We start from the raw sequence: 23183 nt of genomic DNA on the forward strand, positions 1-23183 counted from the left end.
TCCGATAGCACCACAGCCCACTGGGGTGGGCAGTTTTATTGGCAGTCAAACATTTTATACATTTTTTGAAAAATAAATTCATACAAATGAAGTAAAAATAAATAATAGAAACAACAAATGAAAAACAACTTGAACGTTGAAGTTAATCACAAATACAATGGCATATACAGGCGAGTCATTAAGTACAATGCAAGTTAGTAGCAGAGCATGAACCTGAAAGAATTCTGACAATCACTTTTGAGTTTTTAAAAACAACATGAGGTAACCATCAGTCCTTAAAACTGCAAAAGTAATTCATGTGGCATGAGGAGCAGTGTCAAAACTCCTGACAACACATATGATGTGTCAAAAGGGGAGCAGAGGTTGCCTGTCCAAGTTCAGCGACAGTGATACATGGACATTTGACAGTACAGTTGTGAAATACCACAAACTATAGCTCAAACACCGACTTGAACTAACATCTCTGTGACAGTCAACAAAAACAGTGCATCAGGAGCATTACAAAGCTTGCATTTATGACAGGGCTTCCATTTGGAGACCAATTATATCCAGGGACATCACGCAGGGACTCCTGTGGCTGATCTCACAGAGAAAGATCAGTGTGTTAGCCTGGAGCAGGTTAGGTGTGCCGCCTAAATGTCACGCCACTGCCAAGTTAGCTTGCTTACCTACTGACCCTGCTCCATGAGACTGACTACAGAACAGCCCACAAGGTAAGATGGTCTGATCAGTCACCTCTTACCTCTTTTCCTCCATCTGGACTGGTTTACGTTTGGGGAAACCCAAAGAATACCTTCAACATGATGTCTTGAGGGAACACAGTGGACATGTAATGGTAAGACAGTCAACCCTGGGAGACTCACCAGGTCCAGTGATTACGCTGCATGGTTATATAACAATCAAGGAATATGAGATCATTTTACGAGACAAGAGGTTCCCCCAAGGGGCATATGCTGTTCCCAAATACAATTCCATCTTCAAAGATGATAATGCTCCAATACACACTGCTAAACACAGTAGTTTGAGTAGTCTGATAGACACCTGGATGAGGTCAAAGATCCTCCATGGTCTTCACAGTCGCCCAATCCCCACATCACTGAATGTTAATGGGAGGGTCTGGAGTGGAGTTTAGAGTGGATTTCCACCCTCTTCCTTCCTCAAAGAACCAGAGCTTTTCCTTCTTGAATGGTCCAATATTCCAGTACAAACAATTCAGGTCTTTCATGACAGCAATCCAAGAAAGACTGAAGCACTTCTGAAGGCAATGGGTGGCCCTATTTCTTAATAGGTAATAGATACTCATGTATTGTGAGGTTTACCTCTCTCTCTCTCTCTTTTTTTTTTTTTTTAGTAATAACCCATGTATAGCTAATGTAGAATGTGCCAAAATAGTAAATATTTAGATACAAAACGTTTTCCCTAAACACTAAACCGAGCATGCAGATGTCCAATGCCAAAATGGCATTTGATGTGCCGGAGGCCAGCTGGATTGTAGATCAAATTTGTGTTGGTGATGGGCATACAAGGGAAGCGTTATCCCGGGAATGATCACAGTTTGTTGTCGGACAGGCCATCAAGACACGCTGCGGGCACAGCTCTCTTGTTCTGAGGCGTCCGGCCGATGGTCCAGCTGGGGCGACGTATACAGGAAATTACAGCACACATACAGGGGGAAAGCCAACAAACGGCTGTCCAGGTTCATCACAACATACTCCTGAGTGATGGAGGGACAAGGAGGGAACGTTAGCTTTACAAAATCATGTCAAGTGCACACCAAAGGCATGGCAGTAGAAGCATCATGTCTACATTTTGGGTGTGAAGTACAAATGTTAATGTTTCTCACTGACCTGGTCCTTCTCAAGAGTTAAAAGCTGGTAACCTGTTGAGCGACTGCAAATTAGCTTTCCATGGCTATCAAATGAGGCAAGACGTAACCTGGGCAAAGACAGACAGTACAGTATCTGGTAAGTTTGATAAGATCAAAAGGGGCAGGTATATACATCATGTTACTCTTACTATTAAACTACCTAATATAATTTATACCAACTAACTCAGTTCAGCTGCACTGGTCTGTGACCTAGAGCAAAGAATGAGGTTCCTATTACACTTTGACTAGATCCTTTTTCTATCATTTCAAGCACAAACTGACCAAACAAAAACTGAGCCCCCAAAAATGTCCACAACAACAAACACACAAGTACAAAAGCAAAACAGTATTCACATCATCCCAAGCAGACACATTTTTTTTAGACCTTTAAACTAACTGTATCCACTAACCAGAGGTGGGCACATTTATAATATAACACAAAAGCTCAACCAGAAACTGTTTGTTTATTAAAAAGTAAGATTATACAATAGCACTTATCAGATCCATGGTAACCTTCCTTCTTAGACTCACCACTGCACTGCACTTTAATATTACCACTGTAACTACTGAAAACTACAGAAATAATCTAGCCATTAAACATTACTTTCACATCACTGGATCATGCACTTATTCCTGTACATGGTTACAAAAACAACTCTGGTCAAAAATCATTTCTTCAAACAAAGATTAATCTGCAATGAGATCCCATATCACATTGGAGCAATAACCTCTATTAAGTACTTCAAACAGGTCTGATGGAGGGACACACCTGCAACCACTGATTCAATTCACACATACCATCTCACTCCCTCTACCTCAGCCCTGTCCTTTGTTGTGTCTGTGGAGCTCTTTTGGTTTTGTTGCTGGGTTTGCTCTTGGTTTTTATTTTGTACTGTGTTGTTAACTGTCTTTTATGTGCTGCAGAACAGGAACCTGCAGTAAACCACTTTAACTGAGTCAGTTTAACCAGTGTACCATTTTTTTAAAATCTGGGATGTTACTTTTCCTCTTAAATAATACAATGAAAATGAAATGAAATGAAATATCACAACTGAATTACAGAGTAAAAATTAACATAGTCTGAAAATTCTTCTGCTTAACCTCATTAATGACTTCCAGATCAAATATGTATAGAAAACTGCATATGTTCATTACTGGAAATTAAAGGTATGAGTAGGTGCATGAACATGAAAGAACATAAGCCAGTTTTACATCTAAACTACTCAACTATTCTCTAAGTCTTGCTGGGGACAAGAGCGACAAGTAGCGTTCACACTGTTACTTATGCTATGCATTCTAGCAGGCAGAGTGTGAAGAAAAAAAGAGAAAAAAATCCTACTATGAGAACATTTTGGCCAATCATTTTGAACCACGTTCAAACTTGATGAAGCGTCACACTGATTCATAAATAGTATTTTTCTCAGGTCTACACTGAACCTGGTTAACAATTCAACATCCTGAGATTCTCAACACAATAACTTTCTTTTTTTTTTTAATCGATCTAAACAGTGTTCAGATACAGTGAATGTACTATGTTTGGGTTGATCTCGAACCTGTATGCCAGATGTCTCCGAGGTTGTAGACTCACAGCGCCCCCACATGGCTGACTCAACGTGTTCCTTTTGAAGACTATGAAGCGATTTGTGTAGGTCACCAGCAGGTCAAAACCAAAATTAAAGCCTGTCCACCGCCAGCAGTACTGAGGAGGGAAGATATATACATTTATAGCTACAGAAAATGATACACAATAGGCTACCTTTCATTACAAAAATCAACAATTTAAAAAAAAAAAAAAAAGTTCAACTGACATCGCCATCTTTGGTGAGTTTCCTGCCGCATCTCATACTGCTCAATTCAAACTCCTCTTTGTTGGCTTCCTGGGGACTGAGGACAAACAGGTCCTTTTATCATCAAGACAGCATCAAAACTATACTTACTGCATATGTCATGATTGCAATGGTGTACATCTCAGGTTCTCACCCATTATCATTGTCGAATTCTGTCCGGAGCATGGCAAACCACTGGTTTTTGTACACTGATGCCAGCCAGTCTGGAACATGACATATGAATAGAAAAAAATATATACATACAGTGCATAAACACACAGACACACTGATTACACGTTCATAAAATGACTCAGGATAAAACCAGATCTTACCTGGAGGCAAAATATTGTCTCTCTCCAAGATGCGTGCAGATGCAAGGTCATTAATGATATACTGCAGGCGGACATATTTGAAAACGGAAAGAAATGGTGCACCTTCTCCTGTATTCAAGAAGGGCTCTTTCTCACAGAGGTCTGTAAAAAAAAAGAAAAAAATAGGGAAAAAAAAGTCCAACATCTCTGTGTATCCAGCAACAAAACAACCGGGGTATGTAGCTATGTAGCAAAACAACTTGTGGCTTTACCTGCCCTGCGTTTGCAAAGCCAGGCATCAGCATCAGCCAGAAGCTGCTTGATGGGACCGTCCCATGATGGATTGAGTTGCAGAAACATCCACTACAAAAAGATGAGGTTATGAAGAGAGTTACTACAGAGAGCTTTAAAAGAAGTGAGTTCACTGGTAGACAATAAGAGCTTTTTTCTTGTCACCTTTTTCAGAGTTGTGTACACATCCATCTCCACTTGCATGACAAACAGATCAGATGAGCGGATGAGCTGCTCCATCAGTTCTACCCTGTGAATACAGCACACTTTCATGTACATAATATCTATAGAGCCTCAGTGGTACTGTTGCATACAAACAAGGATGTCCAGATTTAAGGACAGCCTCTCTCCACAGGCCATGTGTATGCTTAACAAAAGACAGCTGGACTAATCTACTTATACTGCAGTAGAACAGCCATTCCTATTCAAATCAATAGTCAGATGGTCATTTTTATGTGCATCACTGCCACTGCAGAGACCTTCCACATTCCAGTTGGTGGTAATCATTTAAGTTTATTTACTACTTTTAGCAAACAGCCGCACCACAGCATATTTTCTCAGTTGTCCAGATTGGGACACTACTGACATTTTAGTGCCCTGTACGTGCATCATCAATACAGCAACTAACCACAAACACCATTTTATTCTGAACTAACCAAATGACCACATCAAACAGTTCAGTGTCCGCTCTACTCCAATTCAGCAGAATTCCATTCCATCTGTTTGTTTGTTTGTTTGTTAGCAGGATGTCTCAAAACGTTATGCACAGATTTGCATGAAACTTGGTGCAAATGTTGATCATGGGTCAAGAAGAACTGATTAAATTTTCACATTCACTAGCCAAGGCTGGGCGTGGTAGTGAGGATACCTTCACATTAAAATGCATATAACTTTTGGACAGATTCATGCAATATCACAAAACTTTGTGGAGAGGCCGGTCATGATGTCAGGAAGCACAGATTAGCTTTTGGCCAAAAGGGGTTGTGGTGGTGGGCGTGATTGGCTTTTGTGAATATGGAACTGGCATATCTAGACTTTTTCACAGCCACTTTTGACATGGAATAATAGGGTAAACACGGGTGTTAGGGATGACATTAATTAAGGCTCTGTTGCACTTAGGTGTAACAGAGCCAGGGCCTTGGTGTTGCTCATGCTGGCTCACTGGAAAGGCTCTGTTACACCTACATGGAAGGGAACCAATAACTGTGGTTTGAATCCTGGTTACTCCTAAAAATTAAGAGGCATCTACTCTATTCTCTTTACTGTGACACTGGGTGGATGTAGGACAAGGAGGCACATAAGAACTTCATGACCTTGATTCTTTCATTATAAAAAGGAAATCACACTGATAACACCTCTCACTTTTACAAGTTATGGTAAGAGGGTGAAGAAGAAGTAAAGATGAAGAACACATACCCAAGTTCTTTCATGAGATCCACATTCTGGTGGGTCATAATGTTGTTGAGAAGCCACTCAAGACACCTGCAAGAGATGTACAAACATGGAAACCATGTACTTCATAAAATCATTTAAAAAAAAAAAATCACATTTACATATTAGATGGTGTGATGTGAAATAAATTAAATGAATGAAAGTCTAACTTTTTCATGACTGATGCCAAGCCGTAGATACTGGCACAAGAATAGTAACTACAAACTGTCTTCACACTTATGTTTTCCTTCATGGTTTCTCCGCACTGCTGGATCAAGCCATCCTGTTGAAATGAACACATCACAGGATTTCATTAGGATTTGGGTTATCTACTGTCTCAAAAATACAGTTTAGTTTAGTTACATAAATGACAAACACCCTATGGCCCAGGGACTGACACATTAGAAAAGGGGCTGCAGGTCTGCCTCATTAATACTCATGTCTGTCAAGGCTGAATTTGTATCAGTATTTCCCCACTGTATATCATCACCAGTTTCTCGACACAGGCAGTGCACACATTTATCCAAGCCCAGGAAGACATAATGTCATACAAAATGAGCATCAAGTGAATCCTCAGCCAAAAGCACCTTTCCCAGTCACAGGACATCCAAATGACACACAACACAAGTAACAGCCAAATGAAAAAAAAACTACCCAAATGCCATTTTGCAGCTAAACTGAAAGGTTCTAAGAAGCTCACATGCTGCAGATGTGTTCATGTTTGAAATGTAAAATAAAATACATGGCAACGATTTCAGAACACCCTTCCAAATGGTGTGTGAACAAGATATTCAATTATATTTCAGTTTCATACTCAATCTAAAAACTTTCATTTGTGTCTTGTGTCTTAACTGTGTCTTGAATACTCTATTTTTGAGACATAAGTAGCAGCTCAGCAGACTCAATAAATAAAATGAAATAATTCTAGTTCTTGGTAAATGATGAAACTAAACTGTGCTTGTTTGTGAACTGAAGTTTCTGAATCTTTAGTAGCACTTATCAATCAGTGATGTAAAGGTATGTGGTATCATTGATATTAAGCTATTCATCTTTCAGCTGCTAATGTATGTAATAATAGTAATAGTGCTGTAATAGCTAATAGTGCTGGGCAATATAAACAAAATCAAATATGATATTTTTGATTAAATACCTCAATATTGATATTGTGATGATACTGTTATTATAAGTTATTGATAAGTTCAGAAAACTGCATCCCTTTACTGCATTCAGTGTTTAAAACCAGGAAAAGGTAACATTTATGCCTAATCATGGTATTAGGATATCTAAAATCCCAGATGATGAGTAGTCTCAAATCACAATATTGATCCATAATGATATATTCCCCAGCCCTAGATATTAATTAAAGGGTGTAGTGACCATATATAAATAGATGCATTCAACTAAATACTCTAAAATGCATGTGTTTGTAAAAACTGTCCATGTAAAAGCGTCTAGTTTCAATCCATGTGATAACCTCACCAGACAAAAATTGTGACTATCAAGCTACTGACCAGCTGGAGCATACAAGCAGCGGCGAGGATACTGACGACCCGACTGGGCTTGATCAAAACATCGTCCCGGTAGAGGGATCCAAATACCACCTGGAGAGCTGTACACACACACATAAAGTAGCACAGTACTATCAGCAAAACAAAGTACCCAGTCCAATTGCTCTTTACTGTGGCTGCGGTGCTCACCTTCTGTGTCAATGTTCTGGTCTGGGATCTCCAAATTAATTACCATCATGTTAGACTCCTTCCAAGAGCCACTGAACATGCTGGAAAAATATCCTGACTGCACAATCAAAGAAAGAGAGACAGGGTGGAGGGGGGTGTTGAATATTAAATGAAAGGCAGCAGTGTATGAATGGAAAGAGTTTCTTGTAACATACTGTGTATGTTTGTGTTTTACCTGGCACAAGTACACTTTATGGAGATTCCACTCCTCTCCCAGGGCACAGATGCGAATGTCACTATTTTCTCCATTCAGGAACAAGGTCTGATAGATATATCTTGATGTGGTTTTCAATTTCTTCCTGTTCAGGTTGAACACATGCCAGCAAAGGGGAAACAAATGCAAGGATCAAACAAAAGGCTGTCAACTACATGAGATGTGACATTTAGGTTTGTTTGTGGGACCTTTCACAATGAGATCAATCCCTTGCCTGCGGGGCACGTCTAGTATGGTGCTGTCCTCCTCTTGTTCACTGTCACAGTCACAGTAGGCATTGCGTTTCCTCTTGCTACACTCACATCCACGTTTGTGACTGGTGCAAGCGCCTTCCACAACCTCCTCCGGGCTATGAGAGGAGGCTTGAAATCTGCTGCCGAGACTGCCCATCTTCAGCCTTCTCAAAACAGACACATAAACAGACAAGACATGTCTTAGTATGTGTGCCGTGCGAAGTCTCACTCAGCAAAACACACAACTGTTCCTGATGAGCAGGCTGGTATCTTGGCATGGCAACCTCTGCCATCAGTGTGTGCCTGTGTGTGAACGAGTGAATGAAGAGTCCGCTGTCTAGGAATGCACTAGAAAATGGGACTGAACCATATATCGATATCATGTCACTATCTAGATATGAACATGCATGATGTTGATATCTCAAAAGGAAACGCTTGGTCTGTTCTGATCAATAAAGTACTTCGTGAAGTAACTGCATTGTCTATGTCAATTTTTTTAAGAATCTAAAGTGAACTCAGTTTTCACTGTTACACTTAAAATATTGATGAAGCATTGATGGAAGCAGAGGTGGCAGCAAAGTGTTTGATTTTTTTTTTAAATGCATTTTCTACTTCCATTTTCTACCAACATTTTTGCAACATTTTTTGCACTGGCCATGGTACTTGGCAGAAAAATATTTCAAAAGGTGGATGATTGAAAAAAGTTTGAGAACCATTGGTATATCTTATTGCTATCGAGAAGTTTGACATAAATATCGAGGTATGACATTTTATCCATATGCAGCCCTATTAGACAGACAAAGACTGGCAGATCCATCTTACTCTGATCAGATCCTAGGACTGTTCCCAATACTGCCACAAATGCAATCAGACAGCAGAATGAAGGAGAAGCAGCATTATAGTGCAGCCCTACTATAAAATGCAATCCAAATAAGGCAAAATGCAGTCCAACAACAAGTAAGAACATCGGATTACTTGTCTAAGAAAAAAAATAAGACAGCCTCAGATTTACTTGATATGGGACATTTATGTTGTCATCTGAATGACTGACAGCAGCTGTGTCTGCAGCCCAACAACCTCAGGTGTGAACCATGCGGAGCACAGAGCGATGTCGCTGTTAAAATCCACTTTCATGTCTCAGTAACTCAAACTGCACGTAACTGCAGAATTATTGCAGCGCCACCTTGAGGCTTTCCGGTTATCATTGTAGGTGAGGTATCTGGCTAGAAACAGGGCATCCTTCCAGACAGCAGTCAGTTTTTGACAAACCCAGTCAGTGTATTAGTCAGTCACCTGCTAGCATGCGATATACAGATTTAACAGGTTAGCAGACTCAGGATGCGAGCCACTCAAAGTTGCCGCAGCGACATCTCGAGGCCGTCTGGGCTACTGCAGTGCAACTTAACGATAAATTTTGCCGAAATGTCGGCAGCTTACCTGCTAACCAGCACAGGGCAGTCTGAAACAGCAGTGTATCTGACAGGGTAAACAGCTGCTTATTTAATGCCACGCAGGTTATCCAGCGTTAAAAGGCAGGTCCTCCCTGCTCGGTCTGCTAGTCAAACCGTGGAGCTAACGCTAGCTGTGCTGCTACATTCACGAACAAAAACAAGTCACGGACAAAAACCAACAGCTTTGCTTCTGACAGGCCGTTTTTCCTGAGAACACTTCTCACGTGTTATCACGGAAAGCACTAGTCACATCTAGCTGTTTTTTCTATATCAAAGCGATGCAAACCCCGGAGGCAGGGCTGGTGCCATGTCAACTAACCTGAAAATTTGTGGTCGCTTTTTGTCTTCTTCTCCTTGTTGCTAGTGGTAATTTTTACGCCAGCGACATCTGCTTTGCGCAATGGTGCCACCTAATGTGCAACAGGTGAACTGCAAGTCTGGGAAACATGGCGACCTTGTTTTGTATTAGAGCAAGAGATACTATATTTATACATGGATAGATGATGACGATGGGATTTATTTTATGGAAACACTCAATTAACATAATTTTTTATGTCGTGTCTCGTTTTCAACTCTTTTCTGAAATCTTTTTCTTCATTGCTGCCCTCTCATTGTTCCTTTCATTGACAGTTTGCATAAGTTCAACAAACATCAAGACATGACATATTACTCCAAAAACAAATTCTACACACATGTAAATATCTGAAACAACTGATGAGTCCTAGTGTCTGTTTCCATTTTCACAGCCTCACAGCTTTTGAGGCATGCCTGGGGTTGTATGATCAAAGCTTCCTAGTAACAAGAGTAATTTCACAGTTTTCAAAATTGTGAAATTAAGAAATTGTTTGAACCATTTTATACGTTATAAGTAGGTATATGATTATTGGTATTTGGTGATTATGATGATAGATATTTTATTGACCCTGAAGGAAATTAGGCATCCAGTAGCTTAATATGACACACAAATTAAATGCACAACATTGGATACTTAAGATTTTGGACCACATGGTCCTGTACATGTGCATATTGTTGATGCTTTAGATTAATATTTCCACACTGCAAAATGATTGCTCAATGACACTGAATAAAATAAGTAATCAACTGCAGCTGGTTTGACTGGCATCACGCAACAAAGTCTTCCACCAGGCCCCTGTACTCCACCCCTGATACACCACATGATAGCAATATCATCCAAGAACTTCTGCATGTGTCATGTCGTAGTACTTAAAGTCCAGCATGTACAGGGTGAAGAGGACTGAAGAAAGTACAGTCCTTTGAGGTTCTCCTGTGCTGCTACCTATAGTCTCTGATGTGCAGCCCCTCAGCCTGACAAACTGTGGTCTACTGGTGAGGTAATCTATGATCCAGGTCACCAGGCGTGGGTCCACTTGCATCCTCCTGGCCAGCTTTCCTCTCAGTTATATTATCAACAGTGTGCTCCTGTTGATAATATAACCTTTGGTTTGGTGATAGAAAAGAGAAAAGCTGGACTACTAGTACATACCGTAATAGTCCATGTGGGGGATGGCGTGGCTCAAGAGGCAGAGCAGTCATCTGGGAACTGGAAGGTTCCTGGATCAATTCCCGGTTCCTTCAGAGACCATGTGGAAGAGTTTGTGAACAAGAAACTAAACCCCCTCACCACTCCTGATGAGGAGCTTGGCACCTTGCATAATAACCTCTGCCATCAGTGTGTGAATATGTGAATGTGGGGCAAAACACTGTGTGGGGTGTGGGTCTGTGGTCCTAGTAGTAATGTTTCAGGGATTGGACTCTGTGTGCCTTACAGCTGAGTATGAACAGCCTATAATGTTTTCCTTCATGAATGGTTTTCAGTGTCTGCTGTGTGGATAGAGCTGTTTGGATGTTGTGAAGTGAGGAAACTCCCATTTTTTTTCCTGTTTTTTTGAATGGAAACCATTTATTTAGTGTCACAAAATGAACAATAAATGAACATAAATGTACTGTCGGCGGTGCTACTCAAGTGCTCCGAAACCAAGCAATTGCACTGTGGGCCCAAAAGTCCAATATCTACCTCACTATCTCCTAGATTTTAACAGTACAGTAGCAAGCACATGCTGTCGGGAATATAGTAATTCCACTTAGAGCATGCTTGAGTAACCCCAGAGAGTGGTAAATACAAATGGGAGAGTTTTTTTGTAGTTTACTGTTTTGTATTCATGAAGGGATCAACATCCATATAAAGTAAGATTAATGGCTCTACAAGGCATTGTTCGACAAAAAAAAAAAAAAAATCTTTTTTTTCCTTTTTTTTTAAAATATATTTTTTAATTTTCCATTGACAGTACAACAACAAAAAACAATACATTGCACTTAAAACATGTATACGCACACAATACATGCACACACAATACACACACACACACACAAACAGAGGCGCACACACCTTACAGAGAGTGGCCTGGAACTGTGTGATAGGCGCAGAGCCCCTGTACGGCCATGCACCAGCAGGTCAAGGGCCCGACCCCAAACCACTGCAACCAGACAAGACAGAGAGCAGAAGAGGCTACACTGGAGCCATCACACTACATGTTTACAAAAGACATACCCAATTCGAGATTGAGATCTTTTGTTTTCCTTCTTGAAGGTGTTCCTATATGATATGAATGCTACTGGTTTGTGTTTTTCTGGGTGGGGTGTGTTCTGGTGGAGGATGGGTGTGTATGTATGTGAGCTGGGGAAGGGTTTGCTTTTCTTTTTTTTATTCTTAGAGGTATGTTTGAGATGTGTTTGTGAGCCTAATTGGGGCATATTTTATTTAATGGTGCTAAAAGTCCAAGTCAAAAGTCAGTATTTTAATGTGCACTACATCTTTTTTCATTGTTATGTACTGCTGACTGTATGCAACCCAGTACAACAGTTTACAATTTTAACAGATGTTCTTTCCCCACATAAAGAAAAACATTCTATGTAAAGATTAAAATAAAGCAGCTCAAACCAAAATTATACTTGAATCTACCAAGAGTCTGTCTGGCAGGGCAGACCTCTGTGAAAAAATGTGAAAACCTCAAACAGTTTCTTCCAAGGAAGCAGCATGATTGCAATCATTTTTTTTTTTTTTGTAAAAATCTTTACTGCAAACACATTCAAATATACAAGCATTTCAGATATGTGCTCAACATAAGTGTACAGGAGTATGAATAAATAAATATTCCAAAACACCGTTTGAATTTTATTTTATTTTATTTTAGTGTTTATAAGTTTGATAGTCTTTGTATATTCTGTAAACTCACATAAAGAGAGAAATTGGTTGTAATCTTTGTCATTCTGCACTTATGTATATGATATTTACCATATAGAATCAATAAGTTTACCATGAAATCAAGATTTATCATGTTCAAAGTCAGGAATGACATTTTTAGATTTGATTTTAAAACATTACTTGTTTTACACAACATACATTCTTTCATTCAAGTCACTTGTAATCATTTCATTGTAATCACTTTTTTCATTGTCATCAGCTCCTTACCACCATCTCAATTAGATATTAAAAAGTGGTTATCACTGAAGATATAGACAGCATCCCAAATTTCTCATAGATAATCCAAATTTTGCAGGTTCTGACTTGATTGATATAATTATTCCCATGGGTAATATCACATCCATTGTTGTAAGAGGAAAAACAGCAACCCTTCTTTTGTTTGGTTTAGTCATGATTTAAATTTTTTTTTTTTTTTTTATCACTCAAAAATAAACTCTTTCAAAATATCATCCTGTGTGTTTTTGTCTCTCTGTCTTGTATTTTGTATAGTTTAGTGTGTATGCAGTAGTAGTGTATAAAACCTCGATACCTCAGTTATTCACTTTTTAATTCACTCTTTATTTGTATTTAGCTTGCTGATGCTGAGTGTGATGCATTGTTTGTACGTGTCCTTTTCGAGTGTTTATGTTCGTCATTTTTATTTATTTATTTTGTATATTTTTCTTCTCCTTTTTCCTTTCCTTTTTCTTCCCTTTCCCTCATCTGTTTTCTTCTTCTTTTTCCCTTCGTTCCCCTATTTTTTTTTCCTAAAAAACAAAAAACTTCCTTACCACTGCCGGCAGGAGGTGACGTATGTCGTGATAGGGGGCGTGACCATCTGGGAAACCAGCCAATGAGCGGAGAGCTCTCTCGTCCAACATTCCGACCCCTCCCAGCCCCCCTCCCCCCGGCTGTCCTGTGTGGACTGTGACACGTAGGTGCGCCGTGTGTTTACGTGACCAGGACGCTTGTACCTGGGCCAGGGGAGGCGGACAGGACCGTTCTGCCGGCCCGTCTCGAAACCGTCTCACGATCCCGAAGAGCTGAGAGCATGGAGGCGAGGGACGCGGCTGCAGGTAGGCTGTGCGCTGAGGCTGGCAGGCACTGTGGCGTTGTTGTGTGTCGAACCTGTTAGACAAGCATTTGGCCCCACGGTGAGCTGCTTACCCAACCAAGTCCTCCCTGCAGGTGCTCGCTTTGTTGAGCAGACCTCTGAGGCTGTGGGCCCTGATGGGGGCCAACAAGCTCCACAGCAGGATGCGGCTGCTAAAGCGGAGGGGCCCCCAGAAAAAAGCAGGATGGAGCGGCTGTTTGGCTTCAGGACGGAGGACCTCAGTTCCTGGCAGCGCCTGGTCGCCCTGCTGAACCGCCCCACTGACCCGGCATCTCTGGGCATCTTCCGCTGTTTGTTTGGTAAGCTGCTGCGTAAGCTGCCTTCAGTCTGATGGCATTTGTAGATCTGATCAGTCAGATGGACCTGCCAGTCTATGTGTCTGTGATAGGGCTGCACGATGTGAACAACATGTCATACCTCGATATTTATGCCAAATATCGCGATAGTGATAAGATATACCAGTGGTTCTCAAACTATTTTCAATAATGCACCCCTTCAGAATTTTTTTTGCCAAGTACCCCCTTACCAGTGCAAAAAAAAAAAAAAAGTTTCATAAATGTTGATAGAAAAGTCTGGATAAAGAGGGTCCAGCCCAGCTCCATCAGTGTGTGAAACAACAACCTGATGCTGAGGAGATTTGGTTTGTTTCTGTTTTTGCTTCTTTTTCTCTTCTTTCTCCTTGTGTTCAGCTGTATCTCTGCTACGTTTCAACCACTAATCTGTTTTCTGGATTTTTTTTGTCTTATCTTCCCGGTCAAAGTGAACAGACGTCCTCCACACCAGCAGATTTAAACAAATATTCAAACACACACATTCGACACCCACAGGAAGCCCAGAGGGAAAACTGAATATCAAATGTGGCTTATCAAACTCACAACATTTTTACTGAACTTATTAGAGCATAAACTAATTATTTTTGGAATAATGTATGACTGATATTTTTTTTAAATGAACATTCGAAAAAAATCTCACCCACTCCATGCAGTACCCCAGCGCACCCCCATTTGAGAACCACTGCGAAATATGATATGACTATGGCTTCACACTTATTTGAAATTGTAAGTGTAGCACCAGTGAAAATTCAGCATTCCTCAAAAAACAGCATAATAAAACCAAATGCATGTAGAAAATGCAGTTACTTCACAAAGTATTTTATTGATCAGAACAAAGTAAGCAGTGTCTCAGGGTAACCCTAAATTTGATACCATCCATATCCTTTCCTTTTGATATATTAATATCACGGATGTTCATATCTAGATAATGAAATGATAACGATATGTGGTTCAGCCCTACCATCTGACTCCATGATTTCAGGCATGCTGATGGCCATCGACATCACCCAGGAGCGTGGCCTCAGTCACCTGGACTACAAGTACCTGGACGGCGCCCCGGTGTGCCGCTTCCCCCTCTTCAACTTCTTGCAGCCGCTGCCGATGGACTGGATGTACTTTGTCTATGTGGTGATGTTCCTGGGTGAGCTGCATTCGGTGTTTGATGTGTTGTGGACTTGTGCGTGCTCGAAGCGTACTTCCACAGGGCGGTCAGTTGAAAGGTTGTGTTCACAGTTCAAATCAGCTCTGCTCACCCAGACTTTGTGAACAAAGGTTGTCCTCACTTTTGAAGCTTATCTGCACTCAAATATTGAGTCAGTGGCTGTCACTGTCTTGACTGAAGCGAAACGCACGTTTATCAAGATTCCATGAGCTTTATCCTTTTTTTTCTTAAAGTCCCCAACAAATGACCTCACATGACTTCTACTTCCTGTAAAACAGAGCATCATAAATAGTGACTTCATCCTATACTATAAATCTTTAAACAGCCTCTCTCATCCACCTATCCCTTACAATTGAGCGATCATAAATATTAAATATGTTTGATATATAGATGAAAAAGGTCAGCCCACTGGTAGATTAGGGTGGTTAACACTGAACTAAGATTTGGATGATGCTGAGTGTTGGGATGAGCCAATCTGGTGTAAATCAGCCCAGTAATCCCTTGCTGCAGTCCCAGCATCAGTCAGAAGTCACTGCTACATCCTCAGCTCATTCAGAATCCAACGATTAGGATTTTACTTTACTTATGTATCTCTTCACTGTTTATCACCTAGAACTGATTTACTGAAGAATCACACCAGATGACACTTCATTAAAGCCTGTAAGATCATATTTAAAACACATCTAGATGTAGAACGTTTAATCCAGTATTATTCTGAAGGTCACTCTGGCTTTTCAAAAGGTCAGAATTCAAAGGTCCATGTGTCCTTTTAATTCAAATGTTATAAAATCTCTCCATTAGATCTGCATGTAGATCTAACCATGCAGTTGTGCTTGTATGTTTTTTCTGTGAAGGCGCTGTGGGCATCATGCTCGGCTGTTTCTACCGCCTGTCCTGCCTCATGTTCATTTCAACATACTGGTACATCTTCTTCCTGGACAAAACGGCATGGAACAACCACTCTTACCTCTACGGCCTCATTGGGTTTCAGCTCACACTCATGGACGGCAACAGATTCTGGTGAGATGCTACTTGGAAGTGTGTGTGCATGTGCCTGTGGATGTCAGCTCACCAAGTAGAGCCATTTATGCACATATCTATTTAGATGTATGGAAAACCTTTTATGTAATATATAATCCAATTTATGAGTATACATAGAATAATATGCTATTGCAATACAATATACTATATACTAATGCAATGAGGTAAGGTAGGATTATAAATATGTGCGATAATAAATATGTTCAAAATGTGCATTTTTAGGTCAATTGATGGATTACGGAAACCTGCTATAAGAAATGCCCATGTGCCTCTGTGGAACTACACTTTGTTGAGGACCCAGGTTTGTAGACATCCAAATCATTTATATATCTGGTGGTAAATTTTTAAATTGTATGAATTACTAATGAACGTGGCCTGGATACGGTTATTGTAAATCTGTCTACTTTCGTTGTTCCTTGAAGATATTCATTGTATACTTCATCGCTGGAGTCAAAAAACTGGATGCCGACTGGGTGGAAGGATACTCGATGTCGTATTTGGCACACCACTGGCTTTTTGATCCTTTCAAGTGAGTACAAATTAGCAACTCCACAGAAAGATTTGTTTTTTTTAAATCATGGTACTCATTACACAGTAAAGAATTTGTACTATGTCCAATCATACAAAAGATATATATAGCAGGGGAAATAAAAACAGAAACAAGCACATAAAATCTTGAATAAAGCGCAGCTCGAGAGTTTGGCAGCTTTCTTGTGTTTTAGATTCCGGAATTCTTGAATATAACGAGCCGTTTGATTCTTTGTGCACTTACATTTGTGTATTTGGAAATGGGTGAGCAGAATCATTAAGTTAATGATATAGAATTGCTTTTCCAATTTCCAATTTGCACGTGAGCAGCTCCAGAATAAAAGTTTGAAGAAATGATCGCTGTTTTTCATCATCGGGTCAAAATACTGCCAGTCTGATCTTGGTGCATCTCACATGTGTTCAGAGTGATTCTGCCTGTGGAGTTGGTGAGTCTGCTGGTGGTGCACGGAGGAGGTCTCATCCTCGATCTGACGGCTGGCTACCTGTTGTTTTTTGATGCCACGCGACGTTATGCGTTCATCCCTGTCTCTTACTTCCACTGCATGAACTCTCAGCTCTTCAGCATTGGTGAGAACCAGTTTCCAAAAAAGATCTTGACGTTGTGTTTGTGTTGAGCTGCATCCCTTCTTTAGTATTGTCGTGGTGCATGCCATTAATTAGATCTCACTTGATGATAACCTGAATGCTGTCTGGTTTAAATCCTCCACAGGGATGTTCTCCTACACAATGCTGGCCACCAGTCCTCTCTTCTGCTATCCTGACTGGCCAAGAAGGTTCTTTGCCCGCTTCCCATCACTGCTCAGGCCCGTCCTGCCTTTCACGACCACAGATATTCAAACCAGTGCTTCCTGTGTCTACCCTGAGACCCAGAGTTCAGGCAAAGACCGCCAGGAGACCCGGTCTGCCACCAGGCCCTCCAAACTGAGGCTTAAGCACAAGCTGGGAGCCATTTTCACTCTTCTCTATTTGGCTGAACAGTTTTTCCTGCCGTATTCCCACTTCATCACACAGGTATGCCTGCTTATCCTGTCCTGTTGACCATTTTATTGGTTTATTAGCTGCAATCGGTCAGTTGGTCGGCTAAAAATGTACCCAACCCTTTGGCAGCCACAGTTTTTACCCTAGGAGGCTGAAAGACAGACAGACAGACATGTACATACACACGAGAGTCTGGATTAGGCTGCATATTTTTGTCTAATCCAAGATGGAAGCATAGTAACCGAGTCCAACCTGAAAACGACAGGGATTCTTTCTTTGTGTCTGAACCCGACCTGAGCCTGAAATTTGGCTTGTCCTCCATAAGTAGGTTACAGTTACTGCCTGAAATAACCGAGCCAAACCCGAATATAATCACTACATTTTTGTCTGAACCTGACCCGACCCCGGCTCGGGTCGGATATCACACTCCAATACACACACGCTGTCATAGGTTGGCAGTTTGCCCCACATTTTATAATAATAATAATAATAATAAATAATAATACATTTTATTTGTAATGCACTTTACATTTAACAATCTCAAAGTGCTACAGAGAGAAAGAAAAAAAGATTAAAAGGATCAATGAAAAGTTAAAAGGATTTAGCCATGCCCACTTCCATAACTTAGGAACTGTTTGTTGTCGACACATGTGGGAGGCATCATTGGATTCAGTTCCTTGGTCCACCAAGCTGTGCCCACCCTATAGCAACCAATATTTTGGCAGCTGGGTTTCACCAAAACCAGTGAAATTCCACAATTTTCGATACCTGATTCGTTACCACAGCAAAAACAGAAATCCCATTCAACACTGCTATATTTAAAAATGTAGAGACATTAGCAACAGAACAGAAGTTATCTATGTTTCAGTTATTTAAGCATATAGGCAACACTAATGTGTCGCCTTCAAGCAGAAAAAAAAAATCCTTATTTTCTATTTTATTGTAAACAAGAGTAAATGTATAACATGTTCTGCTGTAGCAATAAATACAATATGATTATGTGCGCTCATGTGGATTTCCAGTCCTGTAAGCATGACTGACACTTTCAGTGTTTCATGTATTTAAATGTATAGACTAAGGCTGCAATAGTACACCAACACAGGGTGAAAGCTCAAGTGATGGTTTTACCAATACTACAAACACAGGTATTTATATCATTTCAAAATGTTGGCATTGACGTGGTGCTTAAGTATTGATTCTTGTGGTATCCCTGTAAGATACAGACCTATATGTTTTCTGAAAGAACTGTTCAGCAGAATTGATTAGTGGCCTCCCACTAATCAATTCTGTGTTCTGGATGTGTTCATTGTTATATAAAGCGCTCCTGGTATTTTTCCACACACAGATGTTTTGTTCAAAAAGTGTGTACGATTCTGTCAGCAAAAGCCTTTTAAACCGCCTGAGTCACCAGATGTGTAATTGCTCAATCCGTGTCAACACAGTTACCGGCCCACAGCAAACAGTAGCTCAGATTGGCTTTGTCAGCAGCACGGCGAGGGCTGCTGCGGAATTGTGGGACATGTGGCTACAGAAGTATACACTCATCCTTCGGCCTCTGATATATGAATAGTTGCATTTGCATTTCCCATTCATTAATTATATATTTCAAGTGATGGCTACTATACTAATCAAAAAGAACTGTAGAAAAAAGCTGCAAAATTGACTTTAAAATCTTTCACAATGTGATTTTAAGAGTTAGACGCTGAAACTTGTCAGCATTTATTAAAACAAAACATACAAATAGTAGCATTACTACACTTGCTTCAAACGTAATAAAAAAAAAAAAAAATTTTTTTTTGGTTAGTGTTACACATTCCTAATTGAAGTGTTTGTTTCTCTCCAGGGTTACAACAACTGGACCAATGGCTTGTATGGATACTCCTGGGACATGATGGTTCACTCCCGCAGCCATCAGCACGTCAAGATCACCTACAAAGACGGGAAAACTGGAGAAATAGGATATCTGAACCCAGGGGTGAGTCACCATGTTACACTGCCTCTGTATTAAGCTCCTGTCTGTATTCACCTTATTAAATTAACGACTACAAAGCCAACCAAAATGTTCGGTGTGTTCTGCGAAATCTAGCCATGCCAGAAATGAACTTACCCTGTTCATTTTCTGTGTTCAGTCCCACAAACTTACATGTATGAATGGAATGATGCCAGGGTTGAAGCAATCTGACCTTGCAGCTTTTCCCATACAAACGTCTTACTCAACACACTTTATTTCCGTATTCATCCCCACACTTTAAACCAAACTACCTGTGCCAGGGCCGAAGTCACCGCACCTCTACTTCTATCATGACAGGCTTCAAAAAGGGCGGCTCTGCCATGTCTAGAAAAGCGGATTAGCTGTTGCACTGGAAGTTCCAAGACAAAGTAAACAAAGATGGCCCCTGCCTTGTTGTCATGGAAAATAAGATGAATACTGTATGTTGTCTGTGCAGGTGTTCACACAAAGCCGTCGCTGGAAGGATCACGGGGACATGCTAAAGCAGTACGCCACATGCCTCAGTCACTTCCTGCCTCGCTATAATATCACGGACCCCGAAATTTATTTTGACATCTGGGTGTCCATCAACGAACGCTTCCAGCAAAGGTATTTGTGCAAGCCTTTTCACTGAGAGGGAATGTCTGCAAATCACAACATCACTCTGTGGTTTTCACATTTGCTTTGCTCTTCCCTGTAAGGATCTTTGATCCCCGTGTGGACATTGTCAGAGCGGATTGGTCACCTTTCCGCCCAAACCCGTGGTTAATGCCCCTGCTGGTAGACCTCTCACCTTGGAGGACCAAGTTTCAGGAGATTGAGGGAAAACTGGACAATCAGACTGAGATCGTCTTTATTGCTGATTTCCCAGGTTACTAATCTCTCCTTGTCCTAGTCCTTCTTGTCAGTGTTTTAGAGTGTAAACCATTACAGGAGATTCATATACAGTTTGATTTGATGGGATGGGTGGAGGTTTGGGGCTGTTTTTTGAAGGTTTCATATGAGTAGAATAATTTATTTGCGCCAACTGGTGCTTCATGAGGTCACCATTAAAGATGCACTGTTTTCGAGGAGAGTAATAGGAATTCATTTCATGGTGTCTTGTGTTCGTCAAAATGTGAACTTTTACTGCTCCTTTCATTCTTGAGAAACAGGTCAGATATAAGTGAGAGCATTTATATTTCATATTTAGGTCTCCACCTGGAAAACTTTGTGAGTGAAGACCTGGGCAACACCAGTGTCCAGGTGCTGCAGGGCCAGGTGAACGTTGAGATCGTAGAGGAGAAGAAGAACTATACTCTGCAGCCTGGTGAGCAGATGAAGGTACATCAGTACATCATCTTCATCACTGATATTATCTGGCTTAACATAGAATCACAGGCATTTACCACAGCGTGTGTGTGTGTGTGTGTGTGTGTGTGTAGCTACCTGCCGGGGCCTACCATAAGGTATACACAGTGTCTGAAGAACCTTCTTGCTACATGTACATCTACGTCAACACCACAGAGGCAGCACTACAGGAGAACTTCACTAAGCTGTTTGAGCTGCAAGAGCGAGTTCGCAACGGAACAGGTGAAGCCCTGGTCGTGTCAGCAGGGAATAACACACACTCACCATGAGGGATGTGTTTTGAGGAAAAAACAGTTAAATTCAACAGGGTGCAAAGTCAAGAAAGTAAAATCAGGTTCACATCAGGGCATGTATTTGCGACACGATGTGACTTAAGCATTTCTTGATAAAACCCTATTTTTTTTTTTAATTTAATAATAATAAGTAAACCATTACAGTTTAAGGAGATTCATATACAGTTTGATTTGATGGGATGGGTGGAGGTTTGGGGCTGTTTTTTTGAAGGTTTTATATGAGTAGAATAATTTATTTGCGCCAACTGGTGCTTCATGAGGTCACCTTTAAAGATGCATTGTTTTCCAGGATAGTAATAGGAATTCATCACCTGGATTTATCACCCAGCCCTAATAATAATTAGGGCTGGGTGATAAATCAATATTATGATTTAAGACTAGCTATCAGCTGGAGGGATTTTGAAATTTGGATTTGTGATCCTCACAGTATTGCCACAATATCGATATCACGGTATTCAGTTAAAAATATTGGGATATTTGATTTTGTGCCAATCGCCCACCATAATAATAACTCCTGGAGCAGGGCCTCATTGAACTGCTCTCGCCAATATTACACTGTCTTTCTCCTTTTTTCAAAGTACAACAAAGCTTTATTGAAAGGCTCGATCAAATGTGTCAAAAAAAAAAGGTGTTTGAGGACGCTGACTGGAATTTCACCCCCACAGAAACCGAGCCCCTCCCACCAGAGCTGCAGCCGCTTATGTCTGCAGACGACAGCGACGAGTCAGAAATTAATGCCACCGACCCGATCGTCCGGCTGTTCCTGAAGAGGCAGCGTCGCATGAAGGAGGTGAAGAAGCGCAAGGAGGCCAACGTGCTTGAGCGACTGAACCGCTTCACTGTGAAGAAGTACTACATGATACGAAGGGGGTGAGTGGTGCCCAATTAGAGGACTGATGACATGCGAGGTTTCATATTTGTCCCTAAAACCACAGAAAATGTATAACCAGTGTGAAGAAGGTGACTCATCCATGACGGTGTTTTGTCTCATCTTTAAGATTCTTGATGACAGCCATTGCTCTGCGAAATCTTGCCGTGGGCCTTCCTCCTGTGGAACAGCTGACGAGGGAAGTCGCCTTCGCCAATATGAAAGAGCCTCAGGCGGAAGCCAACGACGATGAACGCCTCAAAGATGAAGTCGGTCACGGAGAGCTTTAAAGGAATTTTTAGGAACAAAAATATAGAAGTGCCTGTGAGCATTGGATCACACAGACAAATGTGTGGGTACTTACTACTGGACTGTTACTGCACCGGGTACAGTGCTACTCAGAGATCAAAGTTGTTTTTTTTTCTTTAATTTTTATGCATCTGAAACTCTTGGAATTTCAGATAAATATCTGATGTCAGTATTTTGTTACACAGTTGAATTTCAATTAATGAATTTCAATTTTGAACAGGTTTCTATGAATTGTGGCTATAGCAAAATAAGCTTCGCTGTGCAAGATCACATGTATTTGTTCACTGGTTTAGGTATTTTATATTTTCTGTAATTCAAGCCAACTCATACAAAACCATTTATGAGCATACTTGCATTTCCCTGGCCTGAGAGGTGGTTCGTTTTCAAAGGTTATGGCTGCTCGGTTCCTGTGAATGAAGTCGCTAACCCCATAATGTGACAAGAATTGAATTACAAAAAATATGAAACATCACTTGGTGGCCTGTCAGATAATTGCCTTCTCTGGTCCCCTTTTATAATAAAGAGCTAATGTGGAAATGAGTGATGATGTGATTTTAATCAAAAGTCAACCGTAC

General features: G+C 40.7%; 2 protein-coding genes across 4 annotated transcripts; one reads left to right on the forward strand and one right to left on the reverse strand.

The window, feature by feature from the left end:
• On the reverse strand, positions 1-9770 carry gmcl1 (germ cell-less, spermatogenesis associated). 3 transcript variants are annotated; one of them, XM_030065718.1, is made up of 15 exons: positions 9680-9770; positions 7891-8073; positions 7638-7761; positions 7424-7520; positions 7238-7335; positions 5897-6009; positions 5712-5777; positions 4461-4545; positions 4277-4367; positions 4026-4166; positions 3848-3917; positions 3676-3751; positions 3421-3566; positions 1848-1935; positions 1574-1714 (listed from the first exon to the last, which is right to left on the reverse strand). In XM_030065718.1, exons 2-15 carry the CDS (start codon positions 8064-8066, stop codon positions 1574-1576), a joined length of 1512 nt encoding a protein of 503 aa, XP_029921578.1. In that variant the 5' UTR covers positions 8067-8073; positions 9680-9770. The 3 variants fall into 3 exon arrangements, with proteins under 3 accessions (XP_029921579.1, XP_029921578.1, XP_029921577.1); XM_030065717.1 differs by lacking the exon at positions 9680-9770 and adding an exon at positions 9347-9669; XM_030065719.1 differs by lacking the exon at positions 9680-9770 and having other exon boundaries at positions 1-1714; positions 7891-8066.
• A 3773-nt stretch (positions 9771-13543) lies between these two features.
• Positions 13544-23145, forward strand: ggcx (gamma-glutamyl carboxylase). The gene is made up of 15 exons (XM_030065151.1): positions 13544-13698; positions 13811-14035; positions 15051-15209; positions 16085-16250; positions 16494-16572; positions 16694-16800; positions 17224-17387; positions 17530-17831; positions 19642-19773; positions 20246-20397; positions 20490-20659; positions 20981-21111; positions 21213-21360; positions 22097-22301; positions 22430-23145. Exons 1-15 carry the CDS (start codon positions 13674-13676, stop codon positions 22587-22589), a joined length of 2325 nt encoding a protein of 774 aa, XP_029921011.1. The 5' UTR covers positions 13544-13673; the 3' UTR covers positions 22590-23145.
• Positions 23146-23183: the final 38 nt, after the last annotated feature.

Source organism: Myripristis murdjan, chromosome 12 (assembly GCF_902150065.1).
Source record: "Myripristis murdjan chromosome 12, fMyrMur1.1, whole genome shotgun sequence".
Lineage (NCBI taxonomy): Eukaryota > Metazoa > Chordata > Actinopteri > Holocentriformes > Holocentridae > Myripristis > Myripristis murdjan.